The sequence below is a fragment of the Rattus rattus genome, chromosome 2 (genome assembly GCF_011064425.1).
Source record: "Rattus rattus isolate New Zealand chromosome 2, Rrattus_CSIRO_v1, whole genome shotgun sequence".
NCBI lineage: Eukaryota > Metazoa > Chordata > Mammalia > Rodentia > Muridae > Rattus > Rattus rattus.
Window position 1 is genome coordinate 11,025,403 of NC_046155.1, and position 22,534 is coordinate 11,047,936.

The 22,534-nt window shown below is 40.7% G+C and overlaps 2 protein-coding genes across 2 annotated transcripts; one reads left to right on the top strand and one right to left on the bottom strand.

Moving 5' to 3' along the window:
• LOC116893653 (mortality factor 4-like protein 1) lies at positions 1-728 on the bottom strand. Its single transcript, XM_032895370.1, is given in 2 exon segments — positions 1-413; positions 416-728. Coding segments are annotated over 2 exon segments (702 nt in total). The 5' UTR covers positions 705-728.
• Positions 729-1,862: 1,134 nt separating this feature from the next.
• LOC116893654 (olfactory receptor 10V1-like) lies at positions 1,863-2,819 on the top strand. Its single transcript, XM_032895371.1, has one exon. It carries the CDS (start codon positions 1,863-1,865, stop codon positions 2,817-2,819), a length of 957 nt encoding a protein of 318 aa, XP_032751262.1.
• The last annotated feature ends 19,715 nt before the right edge of the window (positions 2,820-22,534 follow it).

The window sequence follows — 22,534 nt, forward strand, 5'->3', positions numbered from 1 at the left end:
TCACACGGCTTTCCGCTGGTACTCAGGAGGGGCCACTTCATAATCACTGGCACTGAAGAGAGTTGCAGAATTCTTCGCCAGGTACTTGAGGAAATCATGTAGATAGTTCAGTAATAAAGCAAGGCTTTTCTCATCTAGAGGTGTATATGCCAACATCGCTCCAATTCGCACCAATAATCTCAGTAAATGTGGTGCTCCACACACCTGGGACATGGGTTCATCTGGGTGATCGGCCAGAATTTCAGCATGCTGTGGTCTCTCAAATTTGTAGAGTAGCTGAGTGCCCAACATTACATTGAAGTACTCCTTTATCCCTGCTACAACCTCATTAACAGCATACTCCTTATTATCTATATTTCCTGGAGACTTCTTATAGTTTGCATAATCCTCCAAAATGGAATCCACACTCTTCTTGGCAGATAAAAAAGCTGCTTTTGTCTGGTGATCAGGTCCCAGTTATCCACAAGCCATGGTTTCAGCTCCATAGGAATCTTCACTTTAACTTCATCTCTGTTCATCGATGTTTCTTCATTTTCAACAGTTGGATCTACCCCGGCTCTCTTCTTCCTAGGAGGCTGAGGTGTCTCACTGGTACTCCCACCATCTCTGTTTTCAGGTGTTTTCTGTTTGTTCTTCTTTGTTTTCACTTCAACATTTTTCTGTTGCAGACCAGATGTCTTCTTCCCTGAAGCAGCCTTCTGCATATTGTTCCTGATTGGCCTTTTGAAGTTCTCGCTGTTTCTGCAAATTGGTGTCCCCACATTTATGGCACCCATTCATCCCAATTTTTATTCCAACTACTGTAATGGATAATATATTTCACTTGTTTGTCCTTTATGGCAACCTTTACACACTTTGCTTCATAAAGAAGAGGCCCATGAAAGCACAGCACTCACTCACCCTCCTGGAATTTAGGCTTTGGGTCCTACTTGGGCGCCATTTTTAAGTGATTTGTTGCCTCCTCTTTCTCCCACCACCCCCAACTACAGCCCCCTACTCTCTACTCCACCCAATTTCAAAATACAAATATTCATAAAGCAAGTTTACTATATGCCCATTTATTAAAACAGCAGTAGTAAATCATCCCCATTCTCCTATGCCATGCTTAAAGAGTCTTTGACTATCCCAATCACAGGCTTTTGTTTTTCTAGAATTATGAACTCTGGCCAGCAGAGAGGAAGCTTCCAATAAAGTTTCAGCTTGATTTCTCTGTGTCTTGCAATAAAAGTATGTGGTGTGTCTTCAGCAATAGGATCCCACTACTATCTCTTACTGATAGGCAATCAAGAACCTCTGCTGTTTTGAGAACCTTTCAGGCCTCCTTAATCAACAACTCATAGGGAGTTATCCCTCCCCTGGTACTGTGACTTTCATTTAAAAGTCTGTGACTTTAGGGAGCACATTCATAAAAGATACTTTAGTTCAAGCTTTTTAAAAATGTATTTTGATATGGATATCCCTTGAAAGATTATGTTTAATAAACAGAATAATTTCATGTCTTTTGAGGTACCTTGAATAGGCAAATTCACAGAGACAGAATGAAAAGCAGGGGTCACTAAGACTCTGTAGAAGACAATGGAGAGTTATTGTATAATTAACTAGACTTTTGGGGAAAATGACATGATTGAGAGAAGTACAGTTATAAAATGAGAATGTAGTTAATGTTTTATTCCAAAAAAAAAAATTAGTACCAGAAATGAGCTGCTGACTGTAAGCGGGGTATAAAAACAGTTGATTTGAGCTGACAAGGGTGGGTGAGGGTAGGAGTCTAGCATATCATCCAGCAAGAGCATCAGGTACTAACATTTGTCTACCCTCAGGGTCATCACCTGTGCCGGTGGCAGACCTAATGCATTAAGTACATGGAGAAAGGAAATCAGACTAGCATGGTCCTCTTCCACTTCCGCCCCTTTTCCAAACTCCCCGAGGTGCAGATGCTGATCTTTGTGCTTTTCCTCACGATGTACCTGATCAGCATTGGAGGAAACATGTCCATTGTCCTCACCATCTGGATCAATCGGTGTCTCCACACCCCTATGTACTTCTTCCTGGCCAACCTGGCTAGCCTGGAGATCTTCTATTCCTCTACCATAGCCCCTCTGACTCTGGCCAGCATCCTGTCCACAGAGAGGACTGTGGTCTCCCTGGCAGGCTGTGGTGCCCAGATGTTCTTCTTCATCTTCCTGGGCAGCACTGATTGTATTCTGCTGGCTGTCATGGCCTATGACCGGTTTGTGGCCATCTGTCACCCTCTGCGCTACACCCTCATCATGAGCTGGCACCTGTGTGTCCAGCTGGCCCTAGGGTCCCTGTTGTTGGGTTTCATCTTGGCCATGCAGTTGACTGTGCTCATCTTCCAACTGCCTTTCTGTAGCAGTAAGGAAATCAGCTTGTTCTACTGTGATGTCCTCCCTGTCATGAGACTGGCATGTGCAGACACCCATGTCCACGAGGCTACTCAGTTTGTGGTCAGTGTCATCGTCCTCACCATCCCTTTTCTCCTCATCACTCTCTCCTATGTCTTCATTGTGAATGCCATCCTGAAGATCCGCTCAGCTGAGGGGAGGCACAAAGCCTTCTCTACTTGTTCTTCCCACCTGATGGTTGTCCTCCTGCAGTATGGATGTGGAAGCCTCATCTACTTGTGTCCCAGCTCCAGTTACTCTCCTGAGCGGGGCCAGGTAGTATCTGTGGTTTACACATTCATCACCCCTGTGCTGAATCCTTTGATCTACAGCATGAGGAACAGAGAACTCAAGGATGCTTTGAGGAAGGTGGTGATAAGGTTCCTCCTGCTTGAAAAACAAGGAGCACTGTGAATGACCCTCTCCAATACTAGGGAGTAGAGATGCTGTATTGACTTAATGAGATGAGGGATGGGGGCTTGCAGGCTATAGGTTTGATGTAGTTAAATTTTTCCAGTCATATTACTATTCAATGGTTGGAGTTTGTTTTCCTATCTTCAGTTAGTCATTCAACACGGGATGAAGAATATCTAAAGAATCTAAATGTTGAAGGTTATGAGGATTAGCAGACATGAGAGACATAACTTGTCACTTTAAAACTGAAATGTATTAGTGAACATAGCTGTCATCTCCCAGTCATCATCTATAACATCTCTCTCACCTTGGACTTTTCTCCAGATACTGATCTGAGGTTTATGGCAATCTTGAATACTGAACATGAGGAAAGTCAAAACTAGCAGCAAGACAAACATTAGGCCTGGAACTGTCTACTCTGACCTCTCTCCCATGATTCCCATTGCATATAAAGTTTGATTTCCTTTGAGTACTTCATACATGAGTACTGTATTTACATCTCTCCCTCTGTCCTCTCAAACTCCTCCCATATCCTCCTGCTCAACCCACTCTCAAATTCATGAACTCTTCCCTAATTAATGTCACACACACACACACACAGAGTATATAAACATTCAGCCCAAAGAATCTGTCCAGTGTGGCTGATTTGTTTCATTATGTAGCCCTAGGGTAGGCATAGTGGATGAATGGAGGTGTATGATAGAGGGTTTGGTATGTAGTTGGTTCTTGAATAGGAACTTATTAGACTGACCAAAGAGGCTTTCCCTAGTCAGACCCAAGGCAGGTCTGATAAGGAGACAAAGCTTGCTATTTACTATCTATCTATCTATCTATCTATCTATCTATCTATCTATCTATCTATCTATCTATCTATCTATCACTTTACTGCTCCCCTCCTAGTCACTCCCTCCCACAAGGTTTCTCCATTTCTCCTCTGAGCAGGTGGGGGTCCCTCTGTGTATCCCCCATCACCCTAGCACTTCAAGTTTCTGAGAGGTTAGGCACTTCCTCTTCCACTGAAGTCAGGAACGGCATCCCAGCTAGTAGAACATATCCCATGCAGAGGCAACAGCTTTTGGGATAGTCTCTGCTCTACTTGTTTGGGACCCACATGAAGACCGAGCTGTACATCTGCTACATATGTGTGAGGAGGCCTAGGTCCAGGCCAAGTTTGTTCTTTGGTTGGTGGTTCAATCTCTGAGAGCCCCAAGGGTCCAGGTTAGCTGATTCTGTTGGTCTTCCTGTGGAGTTCCTATCCTCTTAGGAGTTGCAACCCTACCTCCTATTCTTCCATAAGAGTTCCCAAGCTCCATCCACTGTTTGTCTGTGGATGCCAGCATCTGTCTGAGTCATTTGGTAGGTGAAGCCTCTCAGATGGGAGCCATGCTAGAATCCTGCCTGCAAGTATAACAGAATAATGTCAGGGACTGGTGCTTTCCCATGGGATGGGTCTCAAGATGGGTCAGTTATTAGTTGTCCATTCCCTCAGTCTTTCCTCTGAAGCCAACACTTTTTTTTAAATTTTCAGAGGATTTATTGGAGAAAGGTTAAAAAATAACTTTGAGAGCAGCAAATTGTTTATAATGGAGTACAAGTCTTTTATCCAATTTGTAAATGTCTTCAACACTAACACCAAATGGAAGAAGGAATTGTAAATGGCTTTTGTAAGTACTTTATACTCTAAGGATTTTGTAATTCCCACAGGTCAAAATATATTCTAAGAGCCAGGCTTTACTGTCAAACTGACTCCAGTGAAACTTCAGCTGACCACCACCTAACAGGTGGGTGACGTAAAGACATGATTTTACACACTTCAGTTTCCCCCATACCTCTCTTTTTTTCTTTTCCACTTTTATCTTGCATGTAGAACATAGGGCCTCACATACATCAGGCTAGCTTCTACCACAGAAGTGTCCCCAGATCCTGTACTGAATTTCTCCATTGATTAGTGTCTTTATTACTTTTCTGTGGCCAAGATAAGACACCATGACCAAAGCAACTTATTGAAGAAAGAGATAATTTGCGAATTACAGTTTCAGAGGGTTAGGATCTATGGTGGGAAGCCTGGCAGCAGGCGGGCAGGCATGGTGCTGGAGCAATAGCTGAGAGAGTACATCTCCATCCAGCAGCACAAGGCAGAGAGAAAAGAACGTTAACTGGAAATGACATGGGCTTTTGAAACCCAAAAGGCCACCCCCTCCCAGAGACACACGTAATCCTTCCCAAACAGTTCCATCGACTCAGAACCAAGTGTTTAAGCATCTGAGCATATGGAGGCCATTCCCATTCAAACCACCACACTTAGTTTTCTCAGTTGTTCATTTCAGTTGATAATTAACACCTGTTTCCTAGAAATGCTGTTGTGATTAAAGAAACAACACAGGTAAATGTCTTAGAATAACAACCAACATGTACTAGGCACTCAATTGTTGGTATGCTGATATGATTTATTTATTTTTTTAAATTAACTTGAGTATTTCTTATTTACATTTCAAATGTTATTCCCTTTCCCGGTTTCCGGGCCAACATCCCCCTAACCCCTCCCCCTCCCCTTCTCTATAGGGGTTCCCCTCCCCCCCTCCCCCCATTACCGCCCCTCCCCCAACAATCACGCTCAAGATTCAGTCTTAGCAGGACCAAGGGCTTCCCTTCCACTGGTGCTCTTACTAGGATATTCATTGCTACCTATGAGGTTGGAGCCAGGGTCAGTCCATGTATAGTCTTTGGGTATTGGAAGCCATTAACCCCTACAACTTTCCAGTGTGGGTGGAGGAATTGGGGTTGGTAAGGTATTCTAAGTTATAGGGGAAAGGCAGAAACAGACCTCTTCCCTGTGAGCTGAAGAGTTTGGCTGCAGAAAGGAAGAAATGAAGAAGAACAAAAAAGGTAAAGCATTCACTGATCCCTTTACATTAAAATAGCTTAGAGATTGGCTAAGATACAAAAATGAGCATAGCCAATAAATATTGTTTACAGAATCCTCAAGATTTATCATGACATCCTTTCAATCGGCATAGATAGAAAGTTATATTACAGCTTGGTTATACAATCCAAACTAACTTATAAAGAAAGACAGATGCCTTATCTTCTCAAACAGAACAGAAAATCATCTTTGACTAAATTGTGCATACTGCAATTCCATACATTATGGTCAATAACTGTTTCAGCTAGCTTTCTTAAGACTTGACAATTTTCCTAATTTTCTTGGGCCCAAAAGAAAGAAAAATGATTCCCCAAATCATCAGGAAGCAAGTTTAAGAAAACTATGCCTCATTACCAAGATGTGGGGGGATGGATGTTTTTTGGTGGTTCTATGGATGATGAATATTTCTTGTCAATTAGGGGTTGGTTACAAATTATAACAGTATTGGATCAGGGAGGAAACAAAATATAGGATGTTAGGCTCAGGGAGTTCTCTTTCTTTCCTATATCTTTCTTTTTCTCCTATCTAGTGTTAAGGAGAAAAGAAGATATTAAAAGAACAAAAGGGGAGAAATAGGAATAATATAGAAATAATAGAAAAAAGGATATATTGTTGAATTTATTTTTAGACCAAAGACTATTTATTAGTAAGCCAAAATAATACATCAGTATAGATCTTTGTATATTGATACAAATTTAAGGTTATATTTGGTTATATCTGGCTACAACATACTATGTTTCAACTCTGTTTAAGTTATTGTACCTATATAATTCTTAAAAATGCAACGTTCTAATCCATTTGAGATCTGCTATTGTAAACTGTTTAGGATAAATAAGAAATTCAAGTTAGTAGTTAGACAATTGAACTCATAGTCATTTTAGATACTTGTCTAATTTATTGTAGAAATATCTCTTCAAAATGGAACAGATCATAAATAGCTTAAAACAACAATTCAGACATGTTATAGATAGATAATCTTGAAAAACCTCAGTGATCTACAGGGTATGGCATTTAAAGATGTTTTATTATTAAAAGATTTTTTTTTTGACGTGGAAGTAGGTTTGCTCACTCCACTTCAGTGAAGATGATGATGAGCATCAAAGAACTTCAATATGGCGTTTGCTTCACATGAGGCCAGCTGCCCGACAGAATACTGTCCAAACTGGACAAACAAGATGTGGGAAAGTCTACTGCCAAGCTGTGCAACAGTGAGGCAGACAAGTCCTAAATAATTCCTGATTCACAAAATGTCTGTCATATATTGGGCCAGAAGGCTGAATATGGATGCCCAACATTATAGAGACAATTTTTTGGATGACTGTCTACACAGCCAGAAACCACTGTCATTTCAAAAGTTTCTTTTTTTAAAATTTTAATGTATTTACATTGTATTTTATGCATTTACATTTCAAATGGTATCTCTTTTCCCGGTTTCCCGTCCATAAACACTCTACTCCATTCCCCCTTCCCCTGCTTCTATGATGGTGTTCCCCCACCCAACCACCCACTCCATTGCACCTTTCTGCCTTGACATTTCCCTACACTAGGGCATCAAGCCTTGGCAGGATCAAGGGCTCCTCCTCCACTGGTGCCCAACAAGGCCATCCTCTGCTATATATGCAGCTGGAGCCATGGGTCTGTCCATGTATAATCTTTGGATGGTGGTTTAGTCTCTGGGAGCTCTGGTTCACTGGTATTGTTGTTCTTATGGGGTGGCAAACACCTTAAATTCCTTGAATCCTTTCTCTAACTCCTCCAATGGGGACCCCATTCTCAGTTCAATGATTGGCTGTGAGCATCTGCTTTTGTATTTGTCCTGCTTTGGCAGAGTCTCTCAGGAGACAGCTATATCATGCTGCTATCAGCATGCACTTCTTGGCATCAGTAATATTGTCTGGGTTTGGTGGCTGTGTGTATATGGGCTGGATCCCCAGGTGGGGAAGTCTCTGAATGGTCATTCCTTCATCTCTGCTCCAAACTTTGTCTCTGTTTCTCCTTTTATTAATATTTTTTCTTAGCCCTCCATCTAATGTAGGATTGGTAAAGATCTTTTCCCAATATGTTAGTTGCTGTTTTGTCCTAATGACAGTGTCCTTTGCCTTACAGAAGCTTTGCAATTTTATGAAATCCCACTTGTTAATCCTTGATCTTAGAGCACAGCCATTGGTGTTCTGTTCAGGAAAATTTCCCTAGTGCCCATGTTTTTGAGGCTCTTCTCCAATTCTTCTTCTTCTTTTTTTTTTCTTCTTTTTTTCGGAGCTGGGGACCGAACCCAGAGCTTGCTAGGCAAGCGCTCTACCGATGAGCTAAATCCCCAACCCCCAATTCTTCTTCTAATAGTGTGAGTGTATCTGGTTTTATGTAAAGGTCATTATCCACTTGGACTTCAGCTTTGTACAGGGCAATAACAATGGATCGATTTGCATTCTTCTACATGTGGACCTCCAGTTGAACTAGCACCATTTGTTGAAAATGATATCTCTTTTCCACTGGATGGTTCTAGCTCCTTTGTCAAAGAACAAGTGACCATAGGTGTGGGTTCATTTTTGGGTCTTCAATACTATTCCACTGATCTACGTGCCTGTCTCTGTACCAAGATCATACAGTTTTTTCTTTGTTTTGTTTTCTAATCACTATTGCTCTGTAATATAGTTTGAGGTCAAGTACAGTGATTCCCCAGAAATTCTTTTTTTATTGTTGAAGATAGTTTTAAGCTATCCTGGGTTTTTTAAATTCCAAAATGACTTTGCAAATTGCTCTTTTCTAACTGTATGAAGAATTGAGTTGGAATTTTGATAGGCATTGAATCTATAGATTGCTTTCGGCAAGACGGCCATTTGTCCTGCTCTTTTACCATATTAATCCTGCCAACTCATGAGCATGGGAGGTCTTTCCATCTTCTGGGATCTTCTTCAATTTCTTTCTTCAGAGACTTGAAGTTCTTGAAATACAGATCGTTCACTTGCTTGGTTAGAGACACACTAAGGAATTTTATATTACTTGTGACTATTGTGAAGGATATTGCTTCCCTAATTTCTTTTTTTTTTATTATTTTTTTTATTATTAACTTGAATATTTCTTATATACATTTCGAGTGTTATTCCCTTTCCCGGTTTCCGGGCAAACATCCCCCTCCCCCCTCCCCTTCCTTATGGGTGTTCCCCTCCCCACCCTCCCCCTATTGCCGCCCTCCCCCCAACTGTCTAGTTCACTGGGGGTTCAGTCTTAGCAGGACCCAGGGCTTCCTCTTCCACTGGTGCTCTTACTAGGATATTCATTGCTAGCTTCCCTAATTTCTTTCTCAGCCTGTTTATCCTTTGAGTAGAGAAAGGTTAATGATTTATTTGAGGTAATTTTATACCCAGCCACTTTGCTGAAGTTGTTTATCAGGCTTAGGAGTTCTCTGGTGGAAATTTCGGGGGTCACTTAAATATAGTATCGTTATCATCTGCAAATAGTGATATTTTGACTTATTTCTCTCCAAATTGTATTCCTTTGACTTCTTTTTATTATCTGATTGCTCTGGATAGAACTTCAAGTACTATATTGAATAGGTAGGAAGAGAATGGGCAGCCTTGTCTAGTCCCTGATTTTAGTGGGATTGCTTCAAGTTTCTTTCCATTTAGTTTGATGTTGGCTACTGGTTTGTTGTATATTTCTTTTACTATGTTTAGGTATGGGCCTTGAATTCCTGATCTTTCCAAGACTTTTAAGAAGAAGAAGTGTTGAATTTTGTCAAATGCTCTCTCAGCATTTAATAAGATGATCTTATGTTTTTTATCTTTGAGTTTGTTTATATAGTGGATTATGTTGATGGATTTCCATATATTGAACCATCCCTGCATCCCTGGGATGAAGCCTACTTGATCATGATGGATGATTGTTTTGATGTGTTGTTTTGTAAGAATTTTATTGAGTAATTTTGCATCACTATTCATAAGGGAAATTGGTCTGTTGGGTCTTTGTGTGGTTTAGGTATAAGCGTAATTGTGGCTTCATAGAGGAATTGGGTAGTGCTCTATCTGTTTCAATTTTGTGGAATAGTTTGGATAATATTGGTATGAGGTCTTCTATGAAGGTCTGATAGAATTCTGCACTAAACTCGTCTGGACCTGGGCTCGTTTTGGTTGGGAGACCTTTAATGACTGCTTCTATTTCCTTAGGAGTTATGGGGTTGTTTAACTGGTTTGTCTGTTCCTGATTTAACTTCGGTACCTGCTATCTGTCTAGGAAATTGTCCATTTCCTGCAGATTTTCAAGTTTTGTTGAGTATAGGCTTTTGTAGTAGGATCTGATGATTTTTTGAATTTCCTCAGGTTCTGTTTTCATGTCTCTCTTTTCATTTCTGATTTTGTTAATTTGGAACCAGCTCCTGGTTTTGTTGATTCTTTGTATAGTTCTTTTTGTTTTTACTTGGTTGATTTCAGTCCTGAGTTTGATAATTTCCTGCTGTGTGTGCTCCTCTTAGGTGCTTTTTTTGTTCTAGTGCTTTTGGGTGTGCTGTCAACATGCTAGTGTATGTTCTCTCCAGTTTCTTTTTGGAGGCACTCAGAGCTACGTGTTTTTCTTCTTTTTCTTTCATTCATTGTGTCCCCATAAGTTTTTACAGGTATGTTGTGTTTTCATTTCATTAAATTCTAAAAAAGTCTTTCATTTCTTCCCTGACCAGGTTATCATTTTCTTTCTTTCTTTCTTTTTTTATTAACTTGAGTATTTCTTATATATATTTTGAGTGTTATTCCCTTTCCCGGTTTCCGGGCAAACATCCCCCTAATCCCTCCCCCTCCCCTTCTTTATGGGTGTTCCCCTCCCCATCCTCACCCATTGCCGCCCTCCACCCAACAATCTAGTTCACTGGGGGTTCAGTCTTAGCAGGACCCAGGGCTTCCCCTTCCACTGGTGCTCTTACTAGGATATTCATTGCTACTTATGAGGTCAGAGTCCAGGGTCAGTCCATGTATAGTCTTTAGGTAGTGGCTTGAGTCCCTGGAAGCTCTGGTTGCTTGGCATTGTTGTACATATGGGGTCTCGAGCCCCTTCAAGCTCTTCCAGTTCTTTCTCTGATTCCTCCAACGGGGATCCTATTCTCAGTTCAGTGGTTTGCTGCTGGCATTACTTCTGTATTTGCTGTATTCTGGCTGTGTCTCTCCCAGGAGCATCTACATCCGGCTCCTGTCGGCCTGCACTTCTTGCTTCATCCATCTTGTCTAATTGGATGGCTGTATATGTATGGGCCACATGTGGGGCAGACTCTGAATGGGTGTCCCTTCTGTGTCTGTTTTAATCTTTGCCTCTCTATTCCCTGCCAAGGGTATTCTTGTTCCCCTTTTAAAGGAGTGAAGCATTCACATTTTGATCATCTGTCTTGAGTTTCATTTTTTCTAGGCATCTAGGGTAATTCAGGCATTTGGGCTAATAATAGCCATATCAATGAGTGCATACCATGTGTGTTTTCTGTGATTGGGTTACCTCACTCAGGATGATATTTTCCAGTTCCAACCATTTGCCCATTAATTTCATAGTCATTGTTTTTTGATAGCTGAGTAATATTCCATTGTGTAGATGTACCACATTTTCTGTATCCATTCCTCTGTTGAAGGGCATCTGGGTTCTTTCCAGCTTCTGGGTATTATAAATAAAGGGCTGCGATGAACATAGTGGAGCACGTGTCTTTTTTTATATGTTGGGGCATCTTTTGGGTATATGCCCAAGAGAGGTATAGCTGATCCTCAGGCAGTTCAATGTCCAATTTTCTGAGGAACCTCAGACTGATTTCCAGAATGGTTGTACCAGTCTGCAATCCCACCAACAATGGAGGAGTGTTCCTCTTTCTCCACATCCCTAGCATTTGCTGTCACCTGAGTTTTTGATCTTAGCCATTCTCACTGGGTGTGAGGTGAAATCTCAGGGTTGTTTTGATTTGCATTTCCCTGATGACTAAAGATGTTGAACATTTCTTTAGGTGTTTCTCAGCCATTCGGCATTCCTCAGCTGTGAATTCTTTGTTTAGCTCTGAACCCCATTTTTTAATAGGGTTATTTGTCTCCCTGCGGTCTAACTTTTTGAGTTCTTTGTATATTTTGGATATAAGGCCTCTATCTGTTGTAGGATTGGTAAAGATCTTTTCCCAATCTGTTGGTTGCCGTTTTGTCCTGACCACAGTGTCCTTTGCCTTACAGAAGCTTTGTAGTTTTATGAGATCCCATTTGTCGATTCTTGATCTTAGAGCATAAGCCATTGGTGTTTTGTTCAGGAAATTTTTTCAAGTGCCCATGTGTTCCAGATGCTTCCCTAGTTTTTTCTTCTATTAGTTTGAGTGTATCTGGTTTGATGTGAGTCCTTGATCCACTTGGACTTAAGCTTTGTACAGGGTGATAAGCATGGATCGATCTGCATTCTTCTACATGTTGACCTCCAGTTGAACCAGCACCATTTGCTGAAAATGCTATCTTTTTTTCCATTTGATGGTTTTGGCTCCTTTGTCAAAAATCAAGTGCCTATAGGTGTGTGGGTTCATTTCTGGGTCTTCAATTCTGTTCCATTGGTCTATCTGTCTGTCTCTGTACCAATACCATGCAGTTTTTTATCACTATTGCTCTGTAATACTGCTTGAGTTCAGGGACAGTGATTCCCCCTGAAGTCCTTTTATTGTTGAGGATAGTTTTAGCTATCCTGGGTTTTTTTGTTATTCCAGATGAATTTGCAAATTGTTCTGTCTAACTCTTTGAAGAATTGGATTGGTATTTTGATGGGGATTGCATTGAATCTGTAGATTGCTTTTGGTAAAATGGCCATTTTTACTATATTAATCCTGCCAATTCATGAGCATGGGAGATCTTTCCATCTTCTGAGGTCTTCTTCAATTTCTTTCTTCAGTGTCTTGAAGTTCTTATTGTACAAATCTTTTACTTGCTTGGTTAAAGTCACACCAAGGTACTTTATATTATTTAGGTCTATTATGAAGGGTGTCGTTTCCCTAATTTCTTTCTCGGCTTGTTTCTCTTTTGTGTAGAGGAAGGCTACTGATTTATTTGAGTTAATTTTATACCCAGCCACTTTGCTGAAGTTGTTTATCAGCTTTAGTAGTTCTCTGGTGGAACTTTTGGGATCACTTAAATATACTATCATATCATCTGCAAATAGTGATATTTTGACTTCTTCTTTTCCGATCTGTATCCCCTTGACCTCCTTTTGTTGTCTGATTGCTCTGGCTAGAACTTCAAGAACTATATTGAATAAGTAGGGAGAGAGTGGGCAGCCTTGTCTAGTCCCTGATTTTAGTGGGATTGCTTCAAGTTTCTCTCCATTTAGTTTAATGTTAGCAACTGGTTTGCTGTATATGGCTTTTACTATGTTTAGGTATGGGCCTTGAATTCCTATTCTTTCCAGGACTTTTATCATGAAGGGGTGTTGAATTTTGTCAAATGCTTTCTCAGCATCTAATGAAATGATCATGTGGTTTTGTTCTTTCAGTTTGTTTATATAATGGATCACGTTGATGGTTTTCCGTATATTAAACCATCCCTGCATGCCTGGGATGAAGCCTACTTGATCATGGTGGATGATTGTTTTGATGTGCTCTTGGATTCGGTTTGCCAGAATTTTATTGAGTATTTTTGCATCGATATTCATAAGGGAAATTGGTCTGAACTTCTCTTTCTTTTGTTGGGTCTTTTGTGGTTTAGGTATAAGAGTAATTGTGGCTTCATAGAAGGAATTCGGTAGTGCTCCATCTGTTTCAATTTTGTGGAATAGTTTGGATAATATTGGTATGAGGTCTTCTATGAAGGTCTGATAGAATTCTGCACTAAACCCGTCTGGACCTGGGCTCTTTTTTGTTGGGAGACATTTAATGACTGCTTCTATTTCCTTAGGAGTTATGGGTTGTTTAACTGGTTTGTCTGTTCCTGATTTAACTTCGGTACTTGGTATCTTGGTTTCTCCATCTATGTTAAGTGAGAGTTTTGATAGAGTTTTGAGTAGATAAATATAGTAACCTGGGCTGCCATTTGTGTTGTCTTAGGGTCTGTATGACATTTTGCATTATTGATGCTTGTGTCAATGTTTTCTATGGTATCTTCTGTCCCTGAGATTTTCTCTTCTATCTCTGGTATTCTGTTGGTGATGCTTGCCTCTATGACCCCTGAACTCTTTCCTAGGTTTCCTATCTCCAGGTCTACTTTTGTGATTTCTTCATTGTGTCTATCCATTTTTAGATCCTGGATGGTTTTGTTTAATTCCTTCATCTGTTTCGTTGTGTTTCCCTGACAATTTTAAAGAGATCCTGGTTTCCTCTTTAAGGGCTTCTACCTATTTACCTGTGATGTCCTGTATTTCTTTGAGGGAGTTATTTATATCCTTCTTGAAGTCCTCTGACATTATCATGAGTTGTGATTTTAAATCAAAATCTTGCTTTTCCTGTGTGATGGTATCCAGGAATTGCTGTGTTGGGGGAACTGGGTTCTAATGATGCCAAGAGGTCTTGGTTTCTCTCGCTTGGGTTCCTGCCCTTGCCTCTCACCATCAAATTATCTCTGGTGTTAGCTAGTCTTGCTGTCTCTGACAGTGACTTGACTCTCCTATAAACCTGTATATCAGCACTACTGGGAGGCCAGTTTTCTTTTTTTCTTTTTCTTTTTCTTTTTTTTTTCCCGGAGCTGGGGACCGAACTCAGGGCCTTGTGCATGCTAGGCAAGCGCTCTACCACTGAGCTAAATCCCCAACCCCGGGAGGCCAGTTTTCTACAGGGGGATCTCGGTACACAGAGCTGTGGCACAGCATCACCTCAGGGCACAGAGAGAAACTAGAAGGATCCTGTCCCAGACTGCTCCCTTGTTCCTGTGTCCTGAGGGCTCCAGGCAGGTTCCTTTTGGGCCAGGAATGTGAGCAGAAGTGGTGGTCTTACCTGTTCTCTTAGCAGTGTCAGCACTTCTGAGAATCCAGCTCTCTTCCTGTGGGATCTGGGAACTGAGAGCAGTGGTACAGGGTCAGCTCCAGGTGCAGGCAGAAACCGGGATGAACCTGTCCCAGATTGCTCCTTATTCCTGTGTCCTGAGAGCTCTGGCGGGTCTCTAGGAGCAAAAGTGATGGTCTCACCTGTGCTCTCAGGACTGTCAGCACTTCTGAGAATCCAGCTCTATCCCAGTGGGATCTGGGTACTGACAGCTCTGGCTGGTCTTCCTTCTTCTTGAGCTTCGTATGATCTGTGAATTTTTTCTTAGGTATTCCAAGCTTTCTTAGTGAGTACATACCATGTGTGTTCTTTTGTGACTGGTTACCTCACTCAGGATGGTACATTCTAGTTCCATCCATTTGCCTAAAAATTTCATGTAGTCATTGTTTTTAATAGCTGAGTAGTATTCTGTTGTATAGATGTACCACATTTTCTGTATCCATTTCTCTCTTGAAGGGCATCTGGGTTCTTTCCAGCTTCTGACTATTATAAATAAGGTTGCTATGAACATAGTGGAGCATGTGTCCTTGTTATATGTTGGAGCATCTTTTGGTTGTTTGCCCAAGAGTGGTATAGCTGGGGCCTCAGGTAGTGCCAGCATCCAGTCACCTGAGTTTTTGATCTTAGTCATTCTGACTGGTATAACGTGGAATCTCAGGGTTGTTTTGATTTGCATTTCCCTGATGTCTAAGGATGTTGAACATTTCTTTACGTGCTTCTCATCCATTTGATATTCCTCAGTTGAGAATTCTTTGTTTAGCTCTGTCCCCCTTTTTATTTTATTTTTTTTTCTTTTTTCTTTTTTTCAGGGCTGGGGACCGAACCCAGGGCCTTGTGCTTGCTAGGCAAGCGCTCTACCACTGAGCTAAATCCCCAACCCCTGCCCCTCATTTTAAAATAGGACTATTTGATTCTCTGGAGTATAACTTTTTGAGTTCTTTGTATATATTAGACATTAGCCCTCTATTGGATATTGGATTGGAAAAAAGACCTTTTCCCAATTTTTTGGTTGCCATTTTGTCCCATTGTCAGGGTCCTTTACCTTACAGAAACTTTGCAGTTTTTTGAGGTCCTATTTGTTGGTTCTTGATCTTAAAGCATAAGCAATTTGTGTTTTGTTCAGGAAAATTTCCCTGTGCCTATTTGTTCGAGGCTCTTCCCCCATTTTCTCATCTATCAGTTTCAGGTATCTTGTCTTATGTGGAGGTCTTTGATCCAATTAGACTTTAGCTTTTTTCAAGGAGATAAGAATGGGTCAATTTGCATATTTCAATAGTTTCTTAAGCTGTTTGCTTTGCACTCCCTGCATACTCAAGTAATATGTATTCCTTCTCAGGCTTCTGATAGGGTTGATGCTTACATTGTCAGGATTTAGAAAAACATTATGAAAAACATTATCATACATGTTAGGAAAGAAAGTGATTTAAATAAAAACTCTAACTCACCAAGATAAGACAGATAGTAGAGCACTTTCTCAAAAGTTGCCAAATACAAATTTGATTAGAAATTGTGAGTATAATTCTTACTAGATGTTTTTCATAATTGTTAATATTGTATATAATGCATAGATGTGAAAGAGCCTCTTATTAAACTAAAAGGGGAAATGTTGAGAAAATCTCTTATAAGCATACCTGTCAATAAAAAAGCTGATGGCCAATGAACTAAGGCAGGAAATAGGAGGCAGGACACTGGCCAGAAGAGAGAGGTTTCTGGGAAATAGGAGAGTACAAAAGAGAGATTCAAGAGAATGTGGGAGACAGACTGAGGATAGGGGTGTAATCCAGCAGGTAGATGAACTCAGGGAGATACTGAGGAGATAGGAAGGAAGAATTAGGGAAGAACAAATGAAGTGGTAGACATACAATAGCTTAAATGGTTAAATAATTGAAGAGCAAGTCAGGGTATGAGCCACACTTATAGCCTAGGCATTTCATTATAAATAATTAGTCTGCAAGTCATTCCAGGAGCCAGGGATGGGCTAGAAAAGCAGATTTAATATTTTTACACTGTTTAGGAGGAACAAATGTTGCATGATCAGACAATTGTGATCATGATGATATTGATTAAAATGATACCTGCTTACCACAGGGTTGCTCAGTATCTGCAAATCCCAATGCATAGTTTTGATGTAAATGAAGGATACAACTTTCCTTTTATTTTGCATATATATGTACATGTTCTCTGTGCATGTGTGCACTCATGTATATGGGTGTTTTTATGTGTGCAGGAACACATGTGTGTCTTAGTTCTATTACTGTGAAGCAACACTTTGACCAAGGTAATTCTTATAAAAGAAAGCATTAATCGGGGGCTTGCTTACAGTTTCAGAGGGTTCATCCATTTTCATCATGGCGGAAAGCAGACAGGCATGGAGCTGGAGCAATAGCTGAGAGCTTTAGAGTTTGATCCACAGGCATCAGGCAGAGACACAGACACTGGGCTTAGCTGTAAGCTTTTGAATCTTCAATATTCAGTCCTGGTAACACATCTCCTCCAACAAGGTCACATCTCCTCATCCCCTCCAACTTGTACATCAACAAGGGACTAAACATGGGAATATATGATCACGGGGAGGGGCATCCTTATTCAGACCACCACAGTAGGTTTGTTTGCATGCATAGGACAGGAGTTGATGTCACGTGTCTTCCTCAGTAGCTCTCCACTTTGTTTATTGAGGCAGGGTCTCTTGTTGTATGTGGAGTTCATGGATTCCAGTGAATCTTGGTAACTAACTTGCCCCAGTGATTCCTGTCTCAGCCTTCCCTGGCTGGGATGTAGGCAGCTGTTATGCTGGTGGGTTCTGGGGATCCAAATTCTGGTCCTTCCATTCACATGTCAGGTGCTTTCTCCACTGGCCCTCACCCGGTCCTGACCCTCCTTTGATCAGTGCGTCTGCAGGTATGTTGCCAGTGAATACTGAGAACGTTATTGTGTACGTGACTGACAATTTCCAGGCATTTTCAGTTCCTCACATCATTTTCTTTTTCTTTTTTCCTTTTTTTTGAAAATAGATTTTTTTCTCAAATAATACATTCTGATTACACTTTCCCCTCCCAGCCCCTCTTTCCTTCTTTCCCATCTGGATGTAACCTCTTTCTGTCTCATTAGAAAACAGAAAGGTTTCTAAGAGATAATAATAAAATATAATAAGATAAAACAAAAAACTAACATCAGAATTGAGCAAAAGAAGGAAAACAATCCAAGAGAAACAAGAAACAGAAACACTCATTTGCATACCCAGAAATCCCATCAATACACTAAACTGGAAACCAGGCATAATCTATATGCAAAGGGCCTATAGGGTAAAAAGAGAGAAGGAAATAAAATAAAAATAAAATGAAATTAAGAAAAAAGAAAAGAAAAAAGGGAAAAGCATTGTCATGGCACTGCAAGAATCCCCAAAGACACCATTGGATTCATGTTCTGTGGGTCACCTACTGCTGGGCATACCCACGAGAATAGTTCACTTCCCTAGTAAGACTAGCTTGGAAAAAGTTAAAATTTCATTTGCAAATTGTTATTAAGCAGGGACCTGGAAGAATGCAAGATTGGAAATCTCCTCAGGCCTTTGCTTTTTGATGTGCACAGCTGTAAGTCTGTTACGTTTCTAACCTGGGACACTGGTTTGAATAGGCTGAGGTGCCTGTTTAACATATCAAAATAGACCTGGCCTCCAGGTTCTCCCAGCATCCCTCACTCCACACGGTTACAGGTTATGCCTTGTAAACCCTCTACTCTGACCTTTCCAGCCCCGGGTCTGGGTTGCCCTTCCCTATGCAGTTCTCCCTACACAATCCAGACGTTTTGGTGACCCACCCCGCCTTTGGTCCTTTTGTATCTTTGTCCTTCCTTCCCTTCCCCATCTCCTCACATGGTTCAGGGTTATGACCAGATGTGTCCGCCTCTGGCTATTCTCTCACAAATCTACAATAAACTTCCTCTTCCACCATACCTAGGAGCAGTCATATTCTTTCCTTTTTATTTCTTTAAATTTAAAGATATGTATTGAAAAACTGAGGAAGCAATCAGGGAAGCAACACTTAGTCTGAATATACACTATCATATCATCTGCAAATAAAGATACTCTGACTTTTTCCTTTCTAGTTTGTGCTTCCTTGATCTCCTTCAGTTATTGCTCTAGCTAAGTTTTAAAATGCTTTATTGAAGAGGTATGGAGAGTGTGAACAACCTTGTCTTGTTTCTGATTTTAGTGGGGTTGCTGTTGGGGTACTGTTGTGGTAAATATTGAAAAGTGGGTAACAGTGGGTGCCATGGCTCTGCAGGAATCTTTATCTCAATGGCTCCACGCTGCCCCCCAAGTACTCTCAGACCCAAAGTCTGCGATACGCTTCAAGTGTGGCAACACTGGGCCCAGAGTTAGTACTAGAGTTAGCCATATGAACTAACTCCTTTTATCTCTGGTTAGTATCTCTCCCGGATGCTCTCTGATGTCTACGAGCTCTCTGGTTCCAGCTACCAAGACTCAACAAATTCCTACCCGACAATCAGATTTATATGTTAAATTCTCAATCCACAATACATCCACACAATAAACTCACAACCAATTGATAAGGATATAAAACACCCACCAAGATAAGATAAATTTACCTATAGAAATCCATCCCTTAAAAAAAATGCTACTTAGGGCCACTCAAGACCACCCGGATCTGGGACATCCTTTTCTGTCTTCATCTTGATTCTCCTCCTTTTTCCTTTTACTTCCCACCTTACAAAAGCTTTGCTCCCACCTTATTCTTTTTACTGTCCAATCATGGCCTTGACCTAACTTGTGCCAGCCCTCACCTGCATATAGACATCAGCCTACAGGGTACTCTATGTGAAGGTATGTCTCTGTATACTCAATTGTTAATTCTGTACCAGCAGAGAGCAGCAGTCTCATATTTTGTAAATATTCGCTCTTCCTTACCTGCCTGAGGCAATCTAGAATTGTATCTGATTGGTTGTAATAAAGAGCTGACAGCCAATAGCTGGACAGGGAATGGAGGGCAGATCTTCTGGGCAGAGAGAGGGACACTGGGAAAAGAATTAAGACTGGGGGATTTAGCTAGGGGATGTGGAGGTGAATGAAGGGAGGTGGATAGAGGGAGGGACCAGAGTGGAGCAGAGAGGGCAAGCTGGTCACATGGTGGGATATAGTGCCAGGATTAGTTGGGTTAGAGTAGCTGGGAGATTGTCCTAGCTGAAAGGCCTAAGCTTTAAAATATTAAAAAGCCTTTGTGTCATTATTTCTTTTGCTGGCAGGCCCAATGTAGTCACGCTATAGATTGCTTTGTGTTTATCTCCATTTATGCTGATGTTGGCTATGGTTTTCCTGTAAACTGTCTTTATTATATTTAGGTGAGTCCCTTGTATCCCTAATCTCTCTAGGACTTTTATCAGGAAGGGATGTTATATTTTAGCTTATTTATATGGTGGATTACATTTATTGATTTTTGTATATTGAGCAATCCCTGTATCTCTGGGATGAAGCCTACTTAATTAAGGTGAATGATTTTTTGATTGTTCTTGGATTCAGTTTGCAGGTATTTTGTTGAGAATTTTTGCATCTATGTTCATAAGAGAAATTGGTTTGTAATTCTCTTTCTTTGTATGCCTTTATGAGTGACTGTGGCCTCATAAAATGAATTGGATAATGTTCTTTCTTTTTCTATTTTGTGGAATAATTTGAGGAGGAGTGGCTTAACTATTCTTTCAAAGTCTGGTAAGATTCAGTACCCAAACCACTTGGCCTTGGGCATTTTTTGGTTAAGAGACTTTAACTGCTGCTTCATTTCCACTAGGGTTACAGGTTTGTTTCAGTTGCTCATCTGATCATTTGAGTTTAGTGAGTGGTATCTATCAAGGAAATTACCCATTTCTTTTACATTTTCCAATTTGGTAGAGTGTAGGTTTTTAAAGTATGTCCTTGTGGTTCTGAATTTCCTCAGTGTCTGTTTTTATTTCCCCCCTTGCATTTCAAATTTTGTTAATTTGGATACTTTCTCTCTGCCTTTTATTTAATTTGGATAAGGGTTTATCAATTTTACTGATTTTTTCCTAAGAACTAATATTTTGCTTCATTGAGTCTGTGTATTGTATTGTATTGATTTCATCCCTGAGTTTGATTACTTATTACCATGTACTCCTTTTGGGTGTTATTTCTTCATTTTGTTCTAGAGTTTTAGATGTGTTGCTAAGTAATTAGTTTGAGAAGCCTCCAACTTCTTTTAATTGTATGTACTTAGTGCTATGTGTTGAGTGGATTCCCTCAATTCTAAGAATAGAATATTCCAAGGGTGATGGAATTCAAGATATCCAATTATAAAAACACCTTAGGTGTGGTCCCCTGCCCTGCCCCCTGTTTTTTGAGACAATATCTTTTGACTGGCCTGGAGCTCACAACTAGGTAAATCTGGCTGACCAGTGAACCTCAGGGATCTACCTGTTTCCACTTTCCCAGTTCTGGGATTACTGGTATGTATCTCTGTGTTTGATTATCATCGTCGTCATTGTCATTGTTATTATTATTTTAAGTGTGTTCTGGGAATTAAACTCAGGTCCTCATATTTGTGGAGGAAGCACTTTACTGACTGAGTTATCTCCTAAGCTCTGATTTATTTTAAGTGTCTGGATAAAGGCAAGAATAATGGTGGAAGTTATAGGGAAGAAAACGTGTTCTGTATCATAACTTTTAAACAGAGTTGGTACCATTCAGTCATGGAAGATACTACGTTGGGAGTATACAGAAAAACTGAGCAAATTAAAATGACCAGTGACCACTAACAGAAAGCTGTTCCATGCTATGTATCCTATGGTGGCCTTAATTAATGTACCTTTCTGATTATATAATGGTCTATGCTTTTCATTGCCTTACAACAATTGTCCAGTCGTCGGTAGTAACCAAAGTGCTTCTATTCATGGAAATGAAAACTTTGTCTACAGAAGAAGCACAGTTTCTTCTCCCACCTCTCCAGAGCTGGTTTTGCATCAAGTAACCTATTCATTTCAGCAGTCCTGCTGTTTGTGAATCTGAATGAATTTAACCTCTTACTGGTTGCTTAATTAATAAGCTAAGCAACAGTTAAAATATTATTCATTTATATTTGCATGAGGGTCACAATTTTACCCTTTTGAAATTATTTATATTGTTTAAAATAATTTTCTGGGACCTTAAATTGTTTTTTACTCCTATGAATGTTTTTGCCTGCATATATCTGTATATCACATGTGTGCAACCTCTGCAGAGCCCAGAAGAGGGCGTCGCATCCCCTGGAACTGTGTGTCACAATGTGGATGCTGGGAATTGAACCCAGGTCCTTCAGTCGGTGCTCTTAACCGCAGGACCATCTTTGCAGCCTGAAAGCAATCGCGCCTTAACTGGAATCCTGTGTTCTTGTTTCAAAATGAATCCATCCTCTTTCCTGACTTCTGTCAAGATCTCAGATGTCTACACTTCTGGAGCTTTTCATTGTAACCACTATTACGGGAGAGGTTGAAACAGGAGAATGGCAAGTTCAAAGCTTGCCTGGGCAATTTAGGGAGATTCTGTAACAAGAGAACAAAAGGGCTGATGCTAGAGAACTAGCTCGGAGGTGGAATGCTTTTCCAAGTGTTTGCTAGGCGGGAGGTTCAGCTTTGGGGTTTACGACCACCAGGGGGCGTGGAAGCTTTCGCAGTCCGGGCGAGGCCAGCATCAGGACAGGAGCGGGATTAGACAGGAGAGAGGATTAGAGTAGAGAACCGCAGGGTTGACTCAAACAGCTCAAGCCCAGCCTTACTTGACTATCTTTATGGCAGCAGAGGAAGTCAATAGGAGCGTGCACATCGCAGAGGGTAAAG